The 21,687-nt window shown below is 39.5% G+C and overlaps 1 protein-coding gene across 1 annotated transcript; it reads right to left on the bottom strand.

Annotated features, from left to right (window-relative positions):
- Nucleotides 1-733: 733 nt before the first annotated feature.
- Nucleotides 734-21,294, bottom strand: LOC103655803 (cation-chloride cotransporter 1). Its single transcript, XM_020552783.1, has 13 exons — nt 21,006-21,294; nt 14,415-14,563; nt 14,156-14,234; nt 13,978-14,069; nt 13,428-13,542; nt 12,990-13,090; nt 4,762-4,823; nt 3,706-3,954; nt 3,514-3,628; nt 3,187-3,381; nt 2,268-2,668; nt 2,021-2,182; nt 734-1,931 (listed from the first exon to the last, which is right to left on the bottom strand). Exons 2-13 carry the CDS (start codon nt 14,558-14,560, stop codon nt 838-840), a joined length of 2,811 nt encoding a protein of 936 aa, XP_020408372.1. The 5' UTR covers nt 14,561-14,563; nt 21,006-21,294; the 3' UTR covers nt 734-837.
- Between the last annotated feature and the right edge of the window lie 393 nt (nt 21,295-21,687).

Here is a 21,687-nt window from a genome sequence, read left to right as displayed (position 1 = left end):
CGCCTCCTCGGGACCTCGGGGACGCCGCCGCTTGCCCTCTGGATCGGGGAGCTGCCGCAACCGACCTGGGAACCACCACCACTACTCCAGATCGAGGAACCTCCGCCACCGCGCGTCGAGGTCATGGAGTTGCGGCCACCGGCTGGGGGTCCACCGCCGCGCATGCTCTGGGGCAACCGTCGTCGTCGCACGCGGCGTCGCTAATGAATCGGGGTGGAGCGTAAAAAACTGAACCCTAGCACTCCGGTCCTGTTTTATAGACGTACGGATGTGGTTCGGCTCGACCGGATTGCACCGTCTGACCTGGGCTTCCTCTAGTTACCGGAAGCCCAGGGCTCCTAATATATAAACTATATATATATATATATATATATATATATATATATATATATATATATATATATATATATATATATATATATATATATATATGATCCTTAGTAACGACGACGTATTAAAATAACTACAGCTATATCTATACTATACTTAAAAGCACAAATTTCAACGGTCGTCCCACGTCATTTTTTACAAATAACCCCTCACAGCTATTTTAAATTAACCCGATGCACGCCTATAGATGGTCAAAAGGCGGCCCGGCATTGACCAGACGCCCGCGGGCCACAACTCTGGTCCAGACACGTTATGCCGACCTGCTGATTGTGTCGTTTTTTTACAATATTAAAACACCTACGTGGTTTTTTTTACAAAAAGACCCTGTGCTTATTCCAATTCAAACCCAATAATCACGAGCGTCGATTTTATTTATATTTCTTTGCTACATCTAGCTAGCTTGTCTTATAAATGTGCAGTGCAGTACATCAAAAACCCAATATATAATCACGTGAAAAGTGTGACAACGTCTCTTCTATATCCCCTAACTATCAGCATCCGTGGGACGTTGACGACGAGCAGATCCATGTATTCCATGTAGCAGTAGGCCGGGTGGTTCAGCGGCGGCGGCGGGAGGCTCACCAGCACCACGGCTGCCATCATGGAGTACTTGACGATGGTTGTATTCAGCTTCAGCATCGTGTAGAGGAACTTCTCGACCTTCTCTTCGTTAACCACGACCTGCCTGCCGTCCTCCATCAATGGCCGACCTTCCCTCTGCGCATCCTCCTTCATCTGCGACAGGTACGCTCTGATTCTATCCTGGGCGCTCGCGTACTCTTCCTGGGGATCCTTCTTAGCGTTAGGGCTGATCTCAGAGTGCGCTTCCATCGACTTCATGGTCACAACGATGACCTCAGCTCGCATCCTCAGATCATACAGGAACTTCTTGACGTCAGCCTTCAGCTCCTCGGCTTCCGTGCCCTCTTCCGCGATGCAGAACACCTGGATCTTGCAGCTCTCGAAGCCGTCTCTGGCGAGCAGGAGCTGAGACAGCAGAAGCATCAGGCCCCCGTCCCTCACGATCCAGTACAGGTCAATGGTCCCGTACAGCCTCTGGAACTCGTTCGGCCACTCGTCCAGCCCTTTCACGATGACGATGGCCTTGTTCGCGATGATGCAGTCGTTTATGATGCTGGTGAACGACGACGGAATCTGCGCCAGGTTCTCGCGCCGCCATATCTCCGGGTACCGCATGACGACGATGTTCGGCTTGAGGTTGCCGAGCCCCATGATCTGGACGATGCTGCGGAAACCGTCGGATATGGAGCGAGCCACGATGATCTCCGCGACGCCCTCGCACTGCTTGTAGTCGATGTAGGCGCTGAGCTGGCGGTACGCCGCGTTGGCTTCCTCGACCGATTCGTGGTAGTCGCCGTCGATGATCGAGACGAAGATGGACATGCCGCGGCCCTTCTTCTTCATGCAGTTGGCGAAGTCCGCGAGCTTCGGATGGCACGGGACGTTCTCTGGAAGCTTGCCCCAAGGGCGGCAGAATATGAGAGGAATCGGGTACCAGTTCTTTGGATGTACGCTGTTTGCTGCACCAAGATAATGAAGCTAGCTCTAAATAAAGTTTAATTTCCATGCAATATAATGAAGAAATAATATATATGTATATTCTACGTACCTCCCAGCGATCTGAGGCTTCGCAGAGCCAGCTGAAAGTATGCGCTTTTGAATCCATCTCCCCAGTCCCCAGCCTTTCCTTTTAAGCTCACGTAGTAGTAGATTAGGCTTGCGAGGGCGAGGGACACCACGGTAAATGTCCATGAGATCATAAACATGATAACTGCATATTTAGAGGGGAAATTATCTACCTATCTATCTACCATTAGACTCCAACAGTTCAACAATGTAGGGACGAAGAAGCATACCGATACATTGAGTTGCACCGACCAGCGAGAGGAGCCAGTGGTGTATCTTCCAGCGAGGGCGCCAGCTAGGAGCGTCCAGGAGATCCAGAAGAAAGCACGACAAGTTAACACCAGCATAGCACAGAAGGAAGAACATGGTGATGGTGGGCGTGATCAGATCCAGGTTCCCGATCACGACACAGGCAACGCATATGAAGCTCGTGAACAGAGTCGCCACATGAGGCTCAGACCCTTCGTAGGCCTTGAAACAGTTGAGGATGGGGAGGATGTCGTCGTTCGCTATCGCCGCGAGTAACCTCGGAGCCCCTGTCATGCTCTGTAGCGCTGCGCCCAAGGTGGACAGAATGATTCCAATGTAGATCATTGCTGGACCAGGCCACGCGATCGCTGCAGCGAGAAGCCTGCATACATTAGGCGTGCATGCATGTTTAGGGAGCTGACTACTAACACAAGGCAAAAAAAGGCAGTTAGTATGAAGAAACAACAAAATTTTACTTTATGGAATTGGAGAATTCAAGCTTTGAATATTCAAGTTGTTTGATCATATTATTGTATATTAGTTTCACTGCCCCCTATAGAATATGAGTACCTACTAGTTACATTCAAATTCAGTGCTTCAGACTTCAGGCATGAACAATTGTTGCTTTTCTGAATTAGTTTTGCCCTTCAAATTCAAGAGGCAAGAAAATTACATACTTCCATTTCTCATTATATAGCACTTCACATGACACTAACAGTGGTAAAGGTGCAGCAACAATATTACTAGATAAATTCCAATAACCATCAGAGTTTACCTTCCTTGCACCAAGTGCAGTAGGATAGCAAGAGTGCTAAATGGCAAGGTTTAGGAAACATACTATCAACAGTTAGTAGAATGAAATAAGAGTGGTGCCATATTTCTAATTAATGAATATGGAACCTGTCAGTTAGAAGCTCTTCTCTTGTAGCCAAGGCTCCAAAAATAAACACAGATAGCAGGTACATCACAGTAGTCGAAAGGGTAGCACTTAACGTTCCAACTGGTATGGAACTCTGTGTGTCTCTTAGTGATGCAGACCGGTTTGAACCAGCCATGATTCCGGTGACTGCCGGGAAAAAGAGTCCTAGCAATGCACTGAAAATAAAATAGGAAAACTGTGAGTAGGTGTTCATGGATTATAGATAAATAAATATGAATAATTCACACTATCATGCCACTAATTGGAAGGTTTCAAAAGGTAAGTTTCAAGAGCAGAGAAAGTCCTACTTGAAATCCCAGTATATCGATCCATTTGGATCAGGAACACCAGCATCGTTTGTAGGTTGGTACTCTGAACCCCAGTTCTCCGCAAGTGTGACGATGCTCAACCCAGTGATTCCCTCTAGGTAGAAAGCACATCAATAAAGGTTGAATGCAAAAAAAACGAGACAAAATACTAATAGTCGAAGGACTGCTTACTTGAAGCACCAGGCTCTGGCGCAATGGAGACGCCAATGTAAATGCATAGTATTGAGAAGAGGACTGGGACCAAGAAAGCAGGTGCAACCTTGTTGATGATCTTGACGCCTCCGAATACAATAAAACAGAGTAATATGGTCACGATCACACCGTAGATCTGGAGGTCATGCAGACTTGGTGTTGATATAGTTGTTGCGCCACTTTTTGTTGTACCATTTACTAATGTGTTGTTGACCACCGTTATAGTCTCTGCTTTTAAATAAATTTACACGAGTTAATTCAGATAAAAAATGTTAGATAGACAAATCTTAGGATGAAGAACATGGTCACTGCAAAAGTTAGATTTCCACAAATTCAGCACTTGGAAGAAACAAGTTCCCTTGTGCTACTAACTGTTTGATTTAAACTTTTTTTGTATTTTTTACAAATGCAACAAATAATGTTCTAGATATTTATTTCATAAACAATAAATTATTTATAATTTATACTTGCACCTTCAATTATCCCAACCCATGTGAAATATGAATATGTAATTTTTAAACTCCACAAATTTCCGGTATTTGTTGCCCAGGCACTTCCTAAGATTGGTTTTGAGCTAGTGGATACAACAAAACGGTGGTCGTTATAATAGTGTATCCATCTGGCTTGGATAAAAAGAACAATGAAAAATGACATCAGGTTTCCCTCGACCCTTTCCACCACAATTGCAACCATTTGACAAATAATGTCAAAGAAACATCCAAATTCCATAGTTCCACCAAACTATTATAACAAATTTGTGATCAAATCTCAATTTAGTTATTGCTCTTAGCACCAAGGGTAAATAGGCTTTTTTAGTTTAAATTTGGTAGTAGCTATTTTTATGGGAACATGCACATAAAGTGCATGTACAAACAAACTATATGACTAGCATGTTAGCATTACGTGTATCGTTGACAACAATGGACATAGAATGATTGAACTGTTCATTCTATGGTATTGTCTTTCAGCATATACAAATTGACCATCCACGCAAAAATATTCATATAAAAACCAAGATAAAACTTGCTCGAGTACCTTGGAAAAATCCAGCTGACGGAATAGCATCTAGAAATGTTTCTACAGCTCCCAACACATACCTAAAATTAGGGATCACAAATAAGCATATAGTAGGTCATAATATCTCCATGGGAGAAGGCTAGCAAATAGAAAAAGATTAATGTATCCATGCACTTCCCACATAAAAGAATGGAATTGTGCACTCAAGATTACTATATCTGAAACTTGATTAAGCTCACATTGCAAGAACCAAGATTCATTGTTCACCATGTAATATTATAGTAATTTCCTCCTTTAGTTCTCAATTGACAGTTATTAATGAGCATGTTTTAAAGAACATATGCACCATGAGGGGTTTGGACACAACCAAAATATTGCTAAAGATAAAGATGATGTTAAGATTTTAGCAGGTCCTACCACAAAATAATAATTAATAATTAAAAGTGTATCTAGGCCACTAAGGCCCTGTTTGGGAACAAAGTTTTTGAAAACCACAGTTTTTGAAATACTATACTATACTTTAGTTATGACAATACCGTAGTTTATAATACCGCAGTTTTGAAAAACTGAGGTCCAGAGCTAAGTTTAGAATGCCTTAAAACAACTATAGTATTTGCAATACTTCAGTTTTGAAAACAGAGATTTTACCCAGCTTGCCAAACACCATTATGTATATAATACTGCAGTATTTGAGAATACTGCAGTATTCTTCCAAAACTGCAGAAAAACTTTGTTCCCAAACACCCTCTAAAGGGTTTTGTTGATAAGATGACAAAACACTTATAGCTTTAATTTGATTTGTTGAGCTTTGAGTAGTATTTTAGAAGATCAATTCACCATATATGTGCAAGAAAACAAGCACTTCAAGCTTAGTGGTATGATATGTTGAGTTTAAGCATTAGTCAGTTGTGCCAAGATTTGAATTTAATTTTGAAAGTGTGTCTAGACCCAATGTAGGTTTTGGTCGATTGAATGACAACACGATCAAGGGACAAAGGTGTTATTGGATTGATCATATGTAGGTACTTGGTCCTAGGTTTATTGTTGTGTTGGACTCAAATGGCATGAAAATGAGAACTATGTCCAAATATGGATTGACAAAATGAAGAATTTACAAGCATGGGTAATAACAAAGAGACATGGTTTCATGAATATCAATTGGTCTCGCACATGAAGTATTTTCATTATGTAAAGATATTGAAATTGTGATTACAAATTGGTCAAGTATTATTGATATTTAAGTTTGATTGTCTCAAGATAGATATTCAAGTGAAGATCATAGTATTGAAAAATGGAATCTAGTAAGTGCTTAATGTTGATTCAAGACATGGTGTGATTTGGAGATGGCTCGATAGGGTGAAGGTGGCATGAAAATAGCTTCGAGACACTAAATGAAGGTGAATCAAAGATAGCTTGGTGGATGAGATACCATGGTTAATATGAAGATGAGAGTAGTTACATTGAGCTAATGAACAAATCGAGCTATTAGGAGTCATGTTATTTAAAAAATCATTGTTGGATTATATAAACAAGTGACTTATGGATGAAAAATGTAGTCTTGATCACATGATTTGGAATATCCAAAACCAAAAGCTTAAGCAAGACATGCTCACAAAAATGGAAGTGTTGAAAGCCGCAAGATGATGAAGATTGGACTGATCACACAATTTCAAGAATTAGAGGTTCCAGTATGTGTTAATTGCATATCTTTGATTTCGAGAATAGGTGTGTTATATTATCAAAAGAGATGCAACACTAGTTACTAGACATGACCCAAAAATCTATGAAGAAACTAAAATGTTTAAAACAGTTTTAGAAAAGAGTAGACTCCCTCATCCGACAATGTAACCTCTTTGCGATCAACAAGGAGAGACCATAAAGTAGTGGTATATGTTAGGCAGCCCCTGGTTTTGAGAGTTCCAAGTTTTCAAACCATGTTTTTAAACTCCAAAAAGCTTTGTATGGTTTGAAACAAGCCCCTAGAGCCTGGTATGAGCGTTTGAAATCTTTTCTGCTTTCTAAGGGTTTTAAAATGGGCTCTATGGACAATACTATTTTTCTCCTCAAGCATAATAATGACACCCTTTTAGTCCAGATTTACGTGGATGATATCATCTTTGGTGGTTCTTCTAATGCTCTTATGTCTAGATTTTCAGATCTTATGAGCAGGGAATTTGAGATGAGCATGATGGGCGAGCTAAATTTCTTTCTTGGGTTGCAAATCAAGCAGACTCAAGACGGGACCTTTGTGCATCAAGGCAAGTATACAAAGGATGTCCTAAAGAAGTTTGACATGGGCGAGGGCAAGCCTCTTTTGACGCCCATGTCCACCTCGACGACACTTGACACTAATGAGGATGGCGAACCCGTGGACCAGAAGGAGTACAGGAGCATGATTGGCTCTCTCCTGTATTTGACTGCGATGAGGCCGGACATACACTTCGCAGTGTGTTTGTGCGCTCGTTTCCAGGCTTCCCCACGCACATCTCACAGAAAGGCTGTGAAACGGATTATGAGGTACCTATGTTTCACTCCTGAGTTTGGTTTGTGGTACTCCTCACAGAAAAGCTCACAGTGCAAGAACCAAGCGTCATTGTTCACCATGTAATATTATAGTCATTTTCTCCTTTAGTCCTAAATTGATAGTTATTAATGAGCATGTTTTAAAGAACATATGCACCATGAGGGGTTTGGACACAACCACAATATTGCTAAAGATAAAGATGATGTTAAGATTTTAGCAGGTCCTGCCACAAAATAATAATTAAGAATTAAAGTTTATCTATGTCCCTAAAGGGTTTTGTTGATAAGATGACAAAACACTTAAAGCTTTAATTTAATATGTTGAGCTTTGAGTAATATTTTTAGGAACCTAACTCATAGAAGATCAATTCACCATATATGTGCAAGAAAACAAGCACTTCAAGCTTAGTGGTATGATATGTTGAGTTTAAGCATTAGTGAGTTGTGGCAAGATTTGAATTTAATTTTGAAAGCATGTCTAGACCCAATGTAGGTTTTGGTGGATTGAATGACAACACAATCAAGGGACAAAGGTGTTATTGGATTGATCATATGTAGGTACTTGGTCCTAGGTGTATTGTTGTGTTGGACTCAAATGGCATGAAAATGAGAACTAAGTTCGAATATGGATTGACAAATTGAAGAATTTACAAGCATGTGTAATAACAAAGAGACATGGTTTCATGAATATCAATTGGTCTCGCACATGAAGTATTTTCATTATGTAAAGATATTGAAATTGTGATTACAAATTGGTCAAGGATTATTGATATTTAAGTTTGATTGTCTCAAAATAGATATTCAAGTGAAGATCATAGTATTGAAGAAATGGAATCTAGTAAGTGTTTAATGTTGATTCAAGACATGGTGTGATTTGGAGATGGCTCGATAGGGTGAAGGTGGCATGAAAATCGCTTCGAGACACTAAATGAAGGTGAATCAAAGATAGCTTGGTGGATGAGATACCATGGTTAATATGAAGATGAGAGTAGTTACATTGAGCTAATGAACAAATCGAGCTATTAGGAGTCATGTTATTTAAAAAAATCATTGTTGGATTATATAAACAAGTGACTTATGGATGAAAAATGTAGTCTTGATCACATGATTTGGAATATCCAAAACCAAAAGCTTCAGCAAGACATGCTCACAAAAATGGAAGTGTTGAAAGCCGCAAGATGATGAAGATTGGACCGATCATACAATTTCAAGAATTAGAGGTTCAAGTATGTGTTGATTGCATATCTTTGATCTCGATAATAGGTGTGTTATATTATCAAAAGAGATGAAACACCAGTTACTAGACATGGCCCAAAAATCTATAAAGAAACTAAAATGTTTAAAACTAGTTTTAGAAAAGAGTAGACTCCCTCATCCTACAATCTAACCTCTTTGCGATCAGCCAGGAGAGAGACCATCCAAGATTTGTTGATCTCTTACATCTTTGGTAGATAGGTCAGGTTTATTATTCTTCATAGATTAGGGTTGAGCTCCATCAACCAAATTTCTACTAGCAAATTTTAAAGGTGGTGATACCAGACAATCAAGTATGTACCTAAAAGATGAAAAGGGCTTACTAGACTCATTTCCCTAGTGGCCTAGGAAATTTGGAAGCACGAGAATGAGTGTATTTAATGATGTAAGCTCAGGCATCACCATTTTATTGTAAATGACAATCACAAATGAATGCATCCTATGGTGCTTTGCTAGTGCAAAAAGACTGTAGGAGCTATTGACTAGGTAACTTATTATTGATTATTTTTCCTAAGTTTTTGTTAATACTATTTTTTGCTTTGCTTATGCTAGACTAGGTCTTGTATCCCATAGTCATAGGGTTTATAGTTGGGAAGGCTAGTTGCACTATTCGAATGTTTCCCTTAGGGAGAGGGTTCTTCTCCCTCTTTCATACTTTTCTTATTTTTATGTTAATGAAAAAAATGTGTTGCTCTCCTACATGTTCAAGAGAAAAACGAAACTAGGAAAACTCATCAAGGTAGTTTTGCATAGGTGTGAGTAGCAATAGCTAGTTTTTGAAACAAACTAACTATGTCGGTTTTGACTAATTTCACCCCCAACAATTTTTCCTTGGGTGTTGAGTTTTTGTACTCAACCCCTCCCACTTTGAGGGTTTATTGATGCTTTGAGGTCTACCTAATTTTTAGAAAACCTTAAGAGCATCATATATTCTTCCCTTCATGTGCCTTGAGTCTAAGTGAGATATATTTTGAATTTAGAGGAGCTTTTGATTGTGTGAGCATAAGTGAGAATTCAGGGACTGATTCCAAGATTCTAGAACTTTATGGATGTGTCAAGTAATGATGAAAGCATTTGTTAGTCTTGAAGCTTGGCTCGTAGATGGCTAGGCATTGTTAGCAAGCACCCATGGCTATGGAATGCAACAAGATAGTTTGAGAGGGTTGCGACATTGCCCCTACAAGAGAAAATATTGATGATGTAAGTGGTTGAAAGTGACTAGACATGAAATTGACCTTTAGGGTCACTCAATGGAGACATAAGGACGAAATACATGATAGTTCGCAAGCATGGTTGGTATAGTTTTTACACTACATATTATGGTACCATGTTGTCTCATGTTTTGATTTACCTCACTTTTATGATTGTATCACCTCTTTGTGTTTTCACTTGTGCCTATTTGGCTTTGATTTCAAGTGTGAATGTTTGGTTATGCTTGTTTGTGAAAATAGGAGCTTAATGAACCTATCAAGGAACATCTGATGAAGTAGCACACCAAGTTTAGGGTTTAGGGTTTAGGGTTTAGAGTTTAGGGTTTGGGCATAGTTAGCCCATTGGAGCTTACAAGTAGATGAACCTGAGAATTTGTTGTGCCATGCTAAAAAAGTTAGTGTTTTAGGGCCAAATATCATGCCCACTAACTCGATAACTTTCATAGTCATAGTTGGGTCAACTTTTTTCGAACTAGGACCGTGCATGGGAGGTGTCATTCATGTGGTGTTCTACCCAAGAAGGGCAAGCTATATGCAGTGGTTAGAGCTATCTCGTTGAGTCACTAGTTCACAGGTCTCGAGCAATCTCTCTGCCTTTGCTGGCAGAGGCTTGCCTTGGTTTATCCCTTTCTCAAACTCCACTTGTGTGGGAACCTCTATCACTGGGTGTCCCCTTGAATCCCTCCCTCACCTTTCACTAGAACTTTTGATGTTGGTACCATCTTCCTCTCTCTCTCTCTCTCTCTCTCTTTTTCTCTCTCTTCAAAACCATATCTCATCTCCAAAACTCCCATTCTAGCCATGGTCACACAAGGCATAGCTATCTAGCCATTTGTATCATTTCTAACTCATCGCAAGTTGACAAACACCGCATTACTCCTGTATCCTTGTTGTCACTCCTTGTAGGACATGAGGCAAGGAGATCCATTTCACTAATTAGATTGTACATGTGCATGGGGGTACAACATCTAGTGAACAACAGCGGTTGCGTGGCACTGCTCTAACCTCCACCTTCCCCTATAATCCTTTTGTATCATGAGCGTACAGCGACCGACCATTGCTGGTGAACTTCAAGGTGGTAACTTGGTTAGATCCAATGAAAGTTGCCCTTAAACCCTAATCTTAGTGGCCTCATATGGTGTCCTTCTGTCATGGTTTCGGAAACCGAGGGACAATAGATTTGTGTTCGGTGGGGGATGCTAGCATGGACTCACTCTAAATGGCGAATCTTTAGGACTCGAAAGATGAACTTTGGACACAAAATTATACTGGTTCAGGCCAGAGTCCTAGTCCAATGTAGTGTTAATCGTAGTATTGCGATGGAACGTGTTACAACTTGTGGGTGCTGGTGTCCCAAAAGAAGGAGAGGGGTCTGCACTTTTATAGCTCAAGTGTTGGATCTTACAGAGGAGATTGGTCTTCTATGAGAGAGAGAGAGAGAAAGATAAATCTGCTCCTCCGGGTCATCGTAGTGGGCCACCCTCCGTAGGATCGTGCGTAGCCGTACTCCTGGTATGGTATACAGCCTCCTATAGCGAGTCCCCTGTTGACATCTCCTTGGTAGTGCATGGCGGGTCCTGTGAGTCAGCCCCCACGGTGCAGCCGTGAATGGCGCGACTCCGTCTCTTGTCACGGGCCTACATCACCCGCTCGCATGCGTAGGCATACATGTGGTATGGTGTATCTGTCACGTCCTTTTGGGTATGTGAGTCACTATAGCGACTCTGATGGCGAGGTCCCTAAAACCAGGGTTGACTAGTCCCACACGTTAGTGGGGACCTACCTGAGGCCGTGCATGACGATGTGCCATCGGCGTGTTGACAAGGACCTTTCAACACTACACCCGAGGCCCAGACATGGCTCGGTGATGACGTGTCTTGTCTGCTGACGCGGTGCAACATCATTGGATGGGCCCTTCTCTTACACTGGTTTGATCGGCAGGTGACCTGATCGCCCGCCTCGCCTTGCGGGCTTGCTCGGCTAGGGACTTGATCATTCGCTCTGCCTTGTGGGTTTGCTCGGCAGGGGACTTAGTCATTCGCTTCGCCTCGCCGACTTGCTCGGCGGGGGACCTGGTCGTCCGCTCCGCCTCGCAGACTTGCTCGGTGGGGGACGGGAGAAGAAGTTTACGGCCTTGTTCTAGGTACCCTGTTCCTAGGTACCCGATACCTTCCCTATCATTTAACAACCTCAACAAGGCACCTTGACCAATATTGCCTATCCTAGCATCTCGATGGTCCACCTCTATGGATACCTACACTTTATTTGCTTTGATTTATCTATTTTGTTTTCTATGATTATTTCATTTGTCAGTTTGGTTGGAACCAATGACTGAATTTGAAGTGTCCAGGCTTGAATTTTTTCAAGAACTAGTCGGTTTATAATTTCAGGTAACTAATAATTGCAAATGACTGAGAAACTAACCAATTTGGTCCAACTAAAAGCATAGACCTTTTGTAGGTCTTTGCGTCCTCCTCAATAGGGGCATAGAGAACCATTAATGGATTGACCAAATCTCAGGATAAATCTTGTGTTCTATTAGTGATCCATGTAAGGCCTTGTTCGGTTATTCCTATCCCATGTGGATTGGATGGGATTGGAAAAATTATGAAAGATTTTGACTTGTTTGGGATTGAAACCTACCCAATCTACATGGATTGGGAGCAAAATAAACAAGCCCTAACTATGTTATCCTTATGTTTTTGTGTTTCCCTTCATGATATCTCTTATGTTTATCATGTGCACTTATGCTTGTAGGTGCTCCAAGTCATGAGCTACATTAAGACATCATCTTCATGGTTAGGTTACTCATCAATTCATATAGAAGTAGCTTGTAGTTCCTAGGAGTAACTTCTAGTTTGCTAGCAGTATAGGGCTAGGCTATTTCTAGTCTTGTTAGATACGACTCGAGAAACACATAATACTTGTTCTTGTTGTAGGTGTGTGCTTAGGTACATTTTGAGTTGTAGCTCTAAGTGATTTACTTTCTTATAAGTTTATTTTCTTATGTTGACCACTTGGTTGCAAAACCAATTGAGAAAAATGTTACTAGTCATGTTCCCACAAAATTCCATAAAAATTTGCAGATCCACCAATTTCATTCTACCCCCATCTAGGAAATCATTAGCAATCAGAATCCTTTCAGTAATATACATCTAACCATGAATAATGATTTTAGGGGGGGGGTTAGGCCCTGAGGGTCACATTTTATTTCTCTATCATTCACATGCATGACAAAAAATAAACATGTGAACTTACATAGCTCCAGCAACTGCATTTCCAAGGAAGAAGCACAATCCAATACTAATCCCAACTTCTGGACCAAGTGCACGACCAATTAGATAGTAAGGGCCACCACCCTAAGGATAAAAAGAAAAGATATCTATAGTAGGTGTTTAGATTTTTAGGCCAGTCATTCAAATACAATAAATTGTGGACTAATTTATTCATTTATTATTTGTTAAGTTGTGGGTGACTGATAAAATATAGAGAGGATATGGAAAGGCAAATAATATAATATATTTTTAGTTTTTCTAGTTTTGAGTTTTTTATAAATATGTTTACTATTTGTTAGGTTTTAGGTTTTGACCCTATTGTCTCACATATTTCACGAACATAGAATAACTAATTGATTTGCATATGAGAATTGTACATCCTACTTCAAGGAACTACTAACTCTACTCATATTCAACATACCTTCATTGCTCCATTCGTTGCAATTGCACTTAATGATAATCCAGTTAAAAATGTGCATGCACCACAAAATGCGACCAATACAAGTGACTGCCATATGCCTCCCATGCCCACAATCCTATAGTATATAAAAATAAATTGTGAATTCTTGAACATTGGAATGTATTGTTAGTTTGTGCACAAGAAATAGGCAATGCCATGAAAACAAATTTTAAAATGAGTAAATGACAAATCTTCTTAATGCTAAAATAGAATAATATTTTGAGGCACTAGTTTAAACTATTGACTTACTATATCTAGACTTGGTTATAAGAGTACTGCCTTACAATTCTAAGGCTTTGGGTAGCTATGAAAATATATCACTGCTAATGACTAAAGAGATAGCATAAATAGCATGAAGGATATTTGCCAAAAACTGATAGTTATATTTTACATGGTACTTGCTAACATAAGAAGATATGAACACCGTAATAAAAGTTGGTGTACTTAAGTTGTAAAACAAAATAGAAACTACTGCAACACATACACAATATGAATGACAGTAGAAGTATACCAAGTAAAACGGATATAATATATTATTCCCAAGATGTTCTGCAAACATGGAACAAATACACCCATCAAGGTGCCAAGTTTAGGCTCAGTTTCCTACACACCAGATAAAATAAATGTTATCGTGGACAAAGTTATGTTTATGAAGACTTAAGTGTTTTGGCCACATCGACCCAAAAAACCTTAGGGCATCCAATGGTTATCTCCACATCATCGCTATCCGTTGGACTGGATGGTGCTTGAGGCTGTTCTCCTGCCATACTGTTCATAACCAATTAGATAACTAATATGTTCTTTTCAATTGTATAGTAAAATAAATGGCCTTAGGTTTCTAGCCATTTCATTAAAAAACAAGTGGTTAACAAAAGAAAACACAAAGTGCTACCAAAAACACCCTGGCTCTAGTAAATATGGTGAAAATAGTAGAACATTTGGCCATACCTCTTGAGTCCCAAAATGTTGACTAGAGAATCAAAACCAAAGAGCTCGAGCTTTGAATCATTTTGAGATACATTAGGTATGACATGACCATTTGAAGAAGCCATTTGCGTTCTTTGGTCAATACTTTTATTAGTATTATGCTTCATGACCTATCAAATAAATAATATAAATGTGTAAGTTCTTGCAAACTTTACATCAAAACTGATTACTTGTCTTTTTAAAAACCTTAAATGGATAATAGAGGAACATGACCTGTTTTCTAGAATAATTGGAAAAGCTCATGATGGTACTATATTGTTATAATACATTAGAATTGATGATAGTAAAAATATAGGTGCAGTTTCAACCAACACAAGGAAAATGCACTTCTAGTCTAGGCTCTAAGCTTACATAATTTCTTTATAGAACAAGTGAACAAACAAATGTTATTTCAAAGTATACAACTATAGGTCCAAACTGACATGTCCAAAAAAAACTCCAGTCATTTAGAATTTTAATCAAACAACAAGCTCTTGTTTAGAGTCCAACTATAATTTAGTTTGCATACTTTGTATGGCCAACGGGTTCTATACAAGAGAAAACAATAGACTGGTATTCAGTGTTCTAAATAGTCTGCTATGACCTTTAGTGCGCTAAATAATTTAGCGGGTGGGCAAAAAACATGTTAAACATCAGGGAATTTTACACATATCTAAACAAAAAAGATGAACAAGATACTATAAATACCAACTAACAAGTGATAGTCTAACAAACACATCAATTTATAAATGATTATCTTTGGTCAGCTAGTTTGGTAGTCCTTTTTGGTTCCCCTCGCCTGATTTGCGGGCTAAATGGAGCTCTATCTAGAACATTTAGTGTACTAAATTCAACTAATAGCTGCAAAAAGTGTTTAGCTCTAAAAGTGGATTAGCTTAACCTCTAGCCTTCCTAGAGGCTAAATTCAGCTAGTATTTCAATCAATGAACTATTTATCTCTAGCCCAAGGCCAACATTGACAAATCACCGCAATATTAAATAAAATTACTAAAAAAGAACAACTCAATGCCTTGGGTTCCAAGCCTCACTTGACCCATTTTGGATCTCACATCTATTGCCCATGGCTATGGCATCAATTGATAGCTCCATCCATTAGCCTTGGAACATGAGGGAATCATTGGTGTGTAAGAAAAATAACATATAATCTATGTTCATATTCTAGTGGTGCATGTATGTACTTCTTACAAACTAGAGTGACCTATAATTAAAAGGCAAATGCCAATCCATTTTAAACAATTAATCCTCGTCAACTAAAAAAGAAAACATGTATTTGTTTATACCTTAACCTTTTCATTCCACAACTCTTAAGGGCCCATTTTTAAGAAACTAGTTTATGGAAACTAGAGTGATTCCAAACATAATGGTTTATGCTCTAGTTTATAGAATCTAGATCCCTAGTTTCTTAAAATCCAGAAGGTGACCTCTCCCAGCTAAAACTAGTTTGTCTGTTTAATTACATCATGCCCTTATTTATTTCATGACATTTACATTTATTTCCACCCTCACCCAATTTATAGAGGAAGGATAGGCTAGACATTGTGTATCAAAAAATTAGAAATTGTTTTTCTTAGAAACCGGGTTTCAAACACCCTCACCTCTTTTTTTTAGAAACCAATTTCTAGAAACTGGATTCTTAAAAACCAGGGTGCTTCCAAAATAATCCCTAAAAATTGTCCAAATTTCAGGGTCACCGCTAACCTTGGGTCATGGATCTTCAAAGTCTTCCCTGCTCTAGATTCAGCTTTGTGAGCATCGGTACCACCTATTTCTATGTTGTCCACGATAGTAGGATCCCTGCCAGTTTATTCTTCAAAATTTAACATGATTTGTGTGTGACCTTATGCCCTATTCTAGCTAGTAGCTAGTGATCTCTTCCTAAACCATGTCTATTCACGCTATATGTGCACTGGCATCCAATTTTGCAATGGTTTTCCTTTTTGTCCCTTTTTCCATCTATATATAAAATTAATTATTGTCACAACCAACTAGATATTCACTAGCATTCATGAAGATGAGAAAATGAAATGTACATGACTATGCAATAATAAATAGGGTCTGCTTACTATTACAACTAACTATAGATGACCATAAGGCTCGAGTCCTAGCCATCAACATGACCCATAGCCTGATGTTTTGCCATAATCGTCATGCTTATGTTGGCCTAGCCGACGCTTGCACAATGCCTAGGCCATCCCCTTGGCACACGTGCCAGCCTGACGCAACATGGCCCACTACTTTAAACCCTAGCTTATATAGTATATACCAACACCACCCCATCGAACTCTCACTCGGACACCTTATTTTTATTCCCTCTCCTCTCATAATCCTAATCCCAATCGATGACCTCCCAGATCCTATCCCTAGAAAAATCACCTCCCGAGCTCCTCTCCTACATCATACTCCCTAGTCAATTTAATGTCACATCTCCTCTCGAAACGAAATATGTCCTCTAATTGGTAATGTTCCTTCTCTCACTAATGTCTATTAATTCCTCTCGGTTTGTCCTCTCATTAATGCCCACCAAGATCCATGGTGACATGTTCCCTCAGATCCATGTGTAGGTGGTATTGTGGGCCTCCTTCCCTTAGATCCGACCGCATGGATAGGGTGATGCATCATCCTTCCTGATTTGTGCAGGGGTGAGGCAGTGACTTCACCCCTGATCTATGCAGGGGTAGGGTGGTAGCCTCCTTCTATTTAGGGGTAACTTCGGGTCTATTTGGTTCAACTGTAGATTCCTAAAAAATCGGATTCTAGCTGTGAGCTATGAGAAAACTGCTGTGAAGGGACGATTGTGGAAAAACTGAAAATTTGAAACAACTATCAATTATATATTTTATAAGAGAATGGTAGCTTATAGCATAGATAATAGGAATCTAAAAATCTGGGGTAAAAGGTGATTCTGAATTGAACTAGAGAAATATGTCGATTTTCAGGAATCTATTATGTTGTTGTACCCATTTGTTTGAAGTTCCAAATTTTTGGCAACGAGTCTGGTTCAGAAAGCTGAACCGAACACAACCTTAGTGGCATAATAGATTTGCAATGCTTCAAGCACAACGGGCTCGTGTGTCAATGGGCCAACCTAGTAAGGCTCAAGGTTTATGGGGTTATGACCAAGGTTATAACCGAGGCACATGTGTAGCCATGAGTAGGTGCAACACAACCCAATGTGTTAGTTAGTCACACTCGTGTGTTGCTCGCCTGACAACTATTGGGTCCTGTCTTGGTCAGGCTTATGCGGGTTCAGATCAGATGGTTTATTTGGCCATCTATACAAGTAAAACAATGCATGAAAATTTTATGAAAATGAACAAATTAGAACATAGAAGAACATGACGATCATGAGCACTAAAAACTCATAACATGGCAGCACTTATCAGGCAAATTCAGAACACAACAAGGCATATCAGTGCTAAACAAGTTAGGCATGTTGTACAATTTTCTACTAAAATATATTATTCCTAACATGTAGCCAGATGAACTACAGTTGTAGATCAAAGCATCATCAACTTAGCTAGAGCTACTAGTAATCAATCTTGTGTTTCTCTTTAAGCTACAATTGTTAAGGCTAGTCTCAACGGGGAATTTGTATCCTATTTCCAAGACTATTATGTGTTGAAAATAGTGTGAACTAGTTTCATGGCTCTCCATCAATCGTGTGTCATAAGAAACTTTCATAAAATCCCCACTGTTATTATATTAGCAATTGCACCACCTATCTAGCTATGGCACATAATGGTTGCCACGATAATCAAATCATGTGCACTTGGTCAAGGGCCTCAGGGAAAAAACTGCAACAAGTTAATGTAAAATTCTTGCCATCTAAATTGTAGTAGCATTAATTTGTAACCTCTTAGGGACCAACACCTTTCCAAATCTGCTCAGGAGAGTAAGGAGGAGAGGATGTTCATATATGTCGGCTGTACGACAAGATGAGTGGCGCAGATCCAAGGTAGAGGTCATCGCCTTGACTCTTGTGCATGGAAGAGCAGTAGCAACATCGTAGGCAACATATGAGCAGGTTTGTCATCACCTCTTCTAGAAACTTCTAGCGATGAATATAGGAGTGGATATATGTGATGGCTGGCGCCCTATAACCTAGCTGGAGGCGCCGGGGAGCGATCGAACAACATGCCCTAGCAATTCCAGTTGTGGGGAATGCCACATGAATGGCATGCAAAGTTTGTTTTCAACTGGTGGAAATTGTGGTGAATATTTAGTTTTTCTAACTCGCAACCATCCGCACAAAAGCTCCTCTCCTGCCGAACCAAAATCTAAGCCGAAAAAGCTCATCTACAATTACTTCTCACTTACTGATAGTTCATATTATTAATTTCTTGGAAGCATTGGTTTTATTGTGCATTGGAAGTTAGCTTATTCATTTCTAGGAACCATGGGTGACCGAAAGCTAGAATTTGGCATGCATATGAATGTTTTATTTTTCTTAAATGTGCAACATTGTAAGATGCACCTGGAAAGCTCCACACATATGTATTTGAGCTCATGCATACATGCTATTGATATTCGAGCACACCAAAGATCACAACGAATTTTATATGCATGTTTCTAAAACTATCGTATGTTGAGAATAATGTGAATTAGTTTCATGGCTCTCCATAAATCATGGGTCATAGGAAACTTTCATAAAATCCTCAATGTGACTGTCAATTGCAACACCTATTTAGGTATATATTAGCACATAATGGTTGCCATAGTAATCAAGTCATGTGCATTAATTTGTAACATCTAAGCAACATCTTTCTATATCTAATTGGGAGAATAAGGGGAATAGAGATCTGATTGGGGGAGCAAGGAGGAGAGGATGCTCATACTAGTGGAGCCAGCTTGAAATTGAATATTGGACACCACTTCCTGACGTCCTAGCCCACTTGGGCACCTATGTGTTGGGTCTGGCGTCCTAACCTTTGTGTTGGGTTGGCCTCCACGTAATACCTCGGTCAAAGCTCGAGCATGTGCCGAGACATATTGGAACTTGGCTTCGACACTATATGTGTGAAAAAGTGGGCATACATCCAACATAGAGCTTGGACTATGCATCTAGCACCAACAACAATGTGGGAGACGGTCGGGTGCTGACGACCATTAGGATAGTGGACAAACGGGTTTGTGGCTGCCATTGCTCGAGCTCGATATCTCAGTCCTTGCGGGTTATTTGTCTAACAAATGCATCAATAAGACACTTATGTTCATTTAAAATATTCATTCTAGACATTATGCTTATTATACTTTAAAATGAGTATTTGGACTTTGCATTCTACAGAAGCTAGAATCGGTGAAGCACCTATTTTTCCATTGTGGGTTTGCAAAGCGTTGTACCAAAAATTGGAGTTACTTTCCAAAGAGGAGGCTCCCACATCCAGACCATCACTGCAATAAAATCTGCTTTGGGTTTGCCATTTGCAATGGACATCATCATCATTATGATGTGGTCAATCTGGACTCAAAGGAATGCTTGGCTATTCTAAGGCATAAATCCTTCAGTAATGAACTACTATAATAATTTCAAAGATCTTTTTGATTTGTTTCTTCTTAGAGTGCAGAAGAAAAAAATGTCTCTATCATATGTGCCTGGCATAATTACTTAGATTAGTCAAAATGTAATAGTTTTGATGTCAACTTTTTAACTCGTTGTATTTTTACTTTTAAATATTAATTTCACTAGGGGTTCTCACCCATCCTATTTCATCAAAAAAAAGTTTTATAATTTTCAAGCTCTACAACTTTTATTTTGGCCATTTCTTCATCTGAGGTGGTTTCAAAATTTTGAATTTTAAATATGATTCAAATATTTAAAAAATTTAAATGTAATTTTATTTAAAGAAATTATTCAAATAAAAGCATATCAACTTTAAAGTTGCATAACTTTTTGTTATCTACAACATTCATTTTGTTCATTTCTCCATATGAGGTTGTTTAAAATGAATTTTAAAAGTGAGCAATTCAAGTGCAACATAGAAGAACATGGCAATCTTGAGCAATGAAAAAACTCATAACATGGCAGCGCAAATTCAGAACATAGCAAGACATATAAGTGTTGAACAAGTTACGCATATTGTATGATTTATTACTAAAAATGATTCTACCTAACATGTTGTCAAATAAATTGTTGTTGAAGTATCAAAGCATCATCAGCTTAGCTAGAGCCACAAGTAATCAGCAGTGTGTTTTCTTTTTAAGGTGCAGTTGTTAAGGTAGCTAGTCTTAGTAGGGAATTCGTATCATGTTTCCAAGACTATTATGTGTTGAAAATAGTGTGGACTAGTTTCATTGCTCTCCATCAATCATGTGTCATAAGAAACTTCCATAAAATCCCTACTAAGATTAGCAATTGCACCACCTATATCTAGCTACGGACCACAATAATCAATTCATGTTCGCTTGGTCAAGGCTCTCAAGGCAAAAACTGCAACAAGCTAATGTAAAATTCTTCCTGTCCAAAATTGTAGCAGCATTAATTTGTAATTTCTAAGTAAGAAACATCTTTCTAGATTTAATTGGGGAAGCAAGGAGGAGAGGATGTTCACATACGTTAGCTTTGTGGCAAGAGGAGAGGGCACAGATCGGAGGTAGAGGCCATCGGCCCGACTCTTGTGCATGCAGGAGCAGCAACAACGATGTCGTAGGCAGTTGGGTGCCGATGACCTTTACGACAACATAAGAGCAGGTTCGTTGTCACCTCTTCTAGAAACTTCCGTTGAGGAATGGAGGAGTGGATGTACGCGGTGGCTGGTGCCCTATGACCTGATCGGAGGCACCGCCGCACCGGATAGTGGTCGGACACCGAGCCCTAGCAATTCTGGCTATGGGAGAACGCCACATGAATGGCATGCAAAGTTTGTTTTCAACCGGTGGCAATTGTTGTAAATTAATATTTAGTTTTCCTAACTCAGAATTAGCCGCACAAAGCTCCTCTCCACCCGAACCAAAATCTAAGCCGAAAAAAGCTCATCTCCACTCACTTCTCACTTACTAATACCTTGCATTGTTAATTTCTAGGAAGCACTTTTTTATTGCGCATTGGAAGATGGCTTAATAATTTTAGGAAGCGCTAGTTCTCATGCACATTGGAAGCTGGCATTTGGCCTATGTACGAATGTTTTATTTTTTAAATATGTTACACTATAAGATGCTCACAAAAAGCTCCATACATATGTGTCTAAGCTCATGCGTGCAGGCTATCGATATTTGACTACAATGATCAATCATGGGT

The sequence above is a fragment of the Zea mays genome, chromosome 4 (assembly GCF_902167145.1).
Source record: "Zea mays cultivar B73 chromosome 4, Zm-B73-REFERENCE-NAM-5.0, whole genome shotgun sequence".
NCBI classification, from domain to species: Eukaryota; Viridiplantae; Streptophyta; class Magnoliopsida; order Poales; family Poaceae; genus Zea; species Zea mays.
This window is presented reverse-complemented; position numbering and strand designations above follow the sequence as displayed.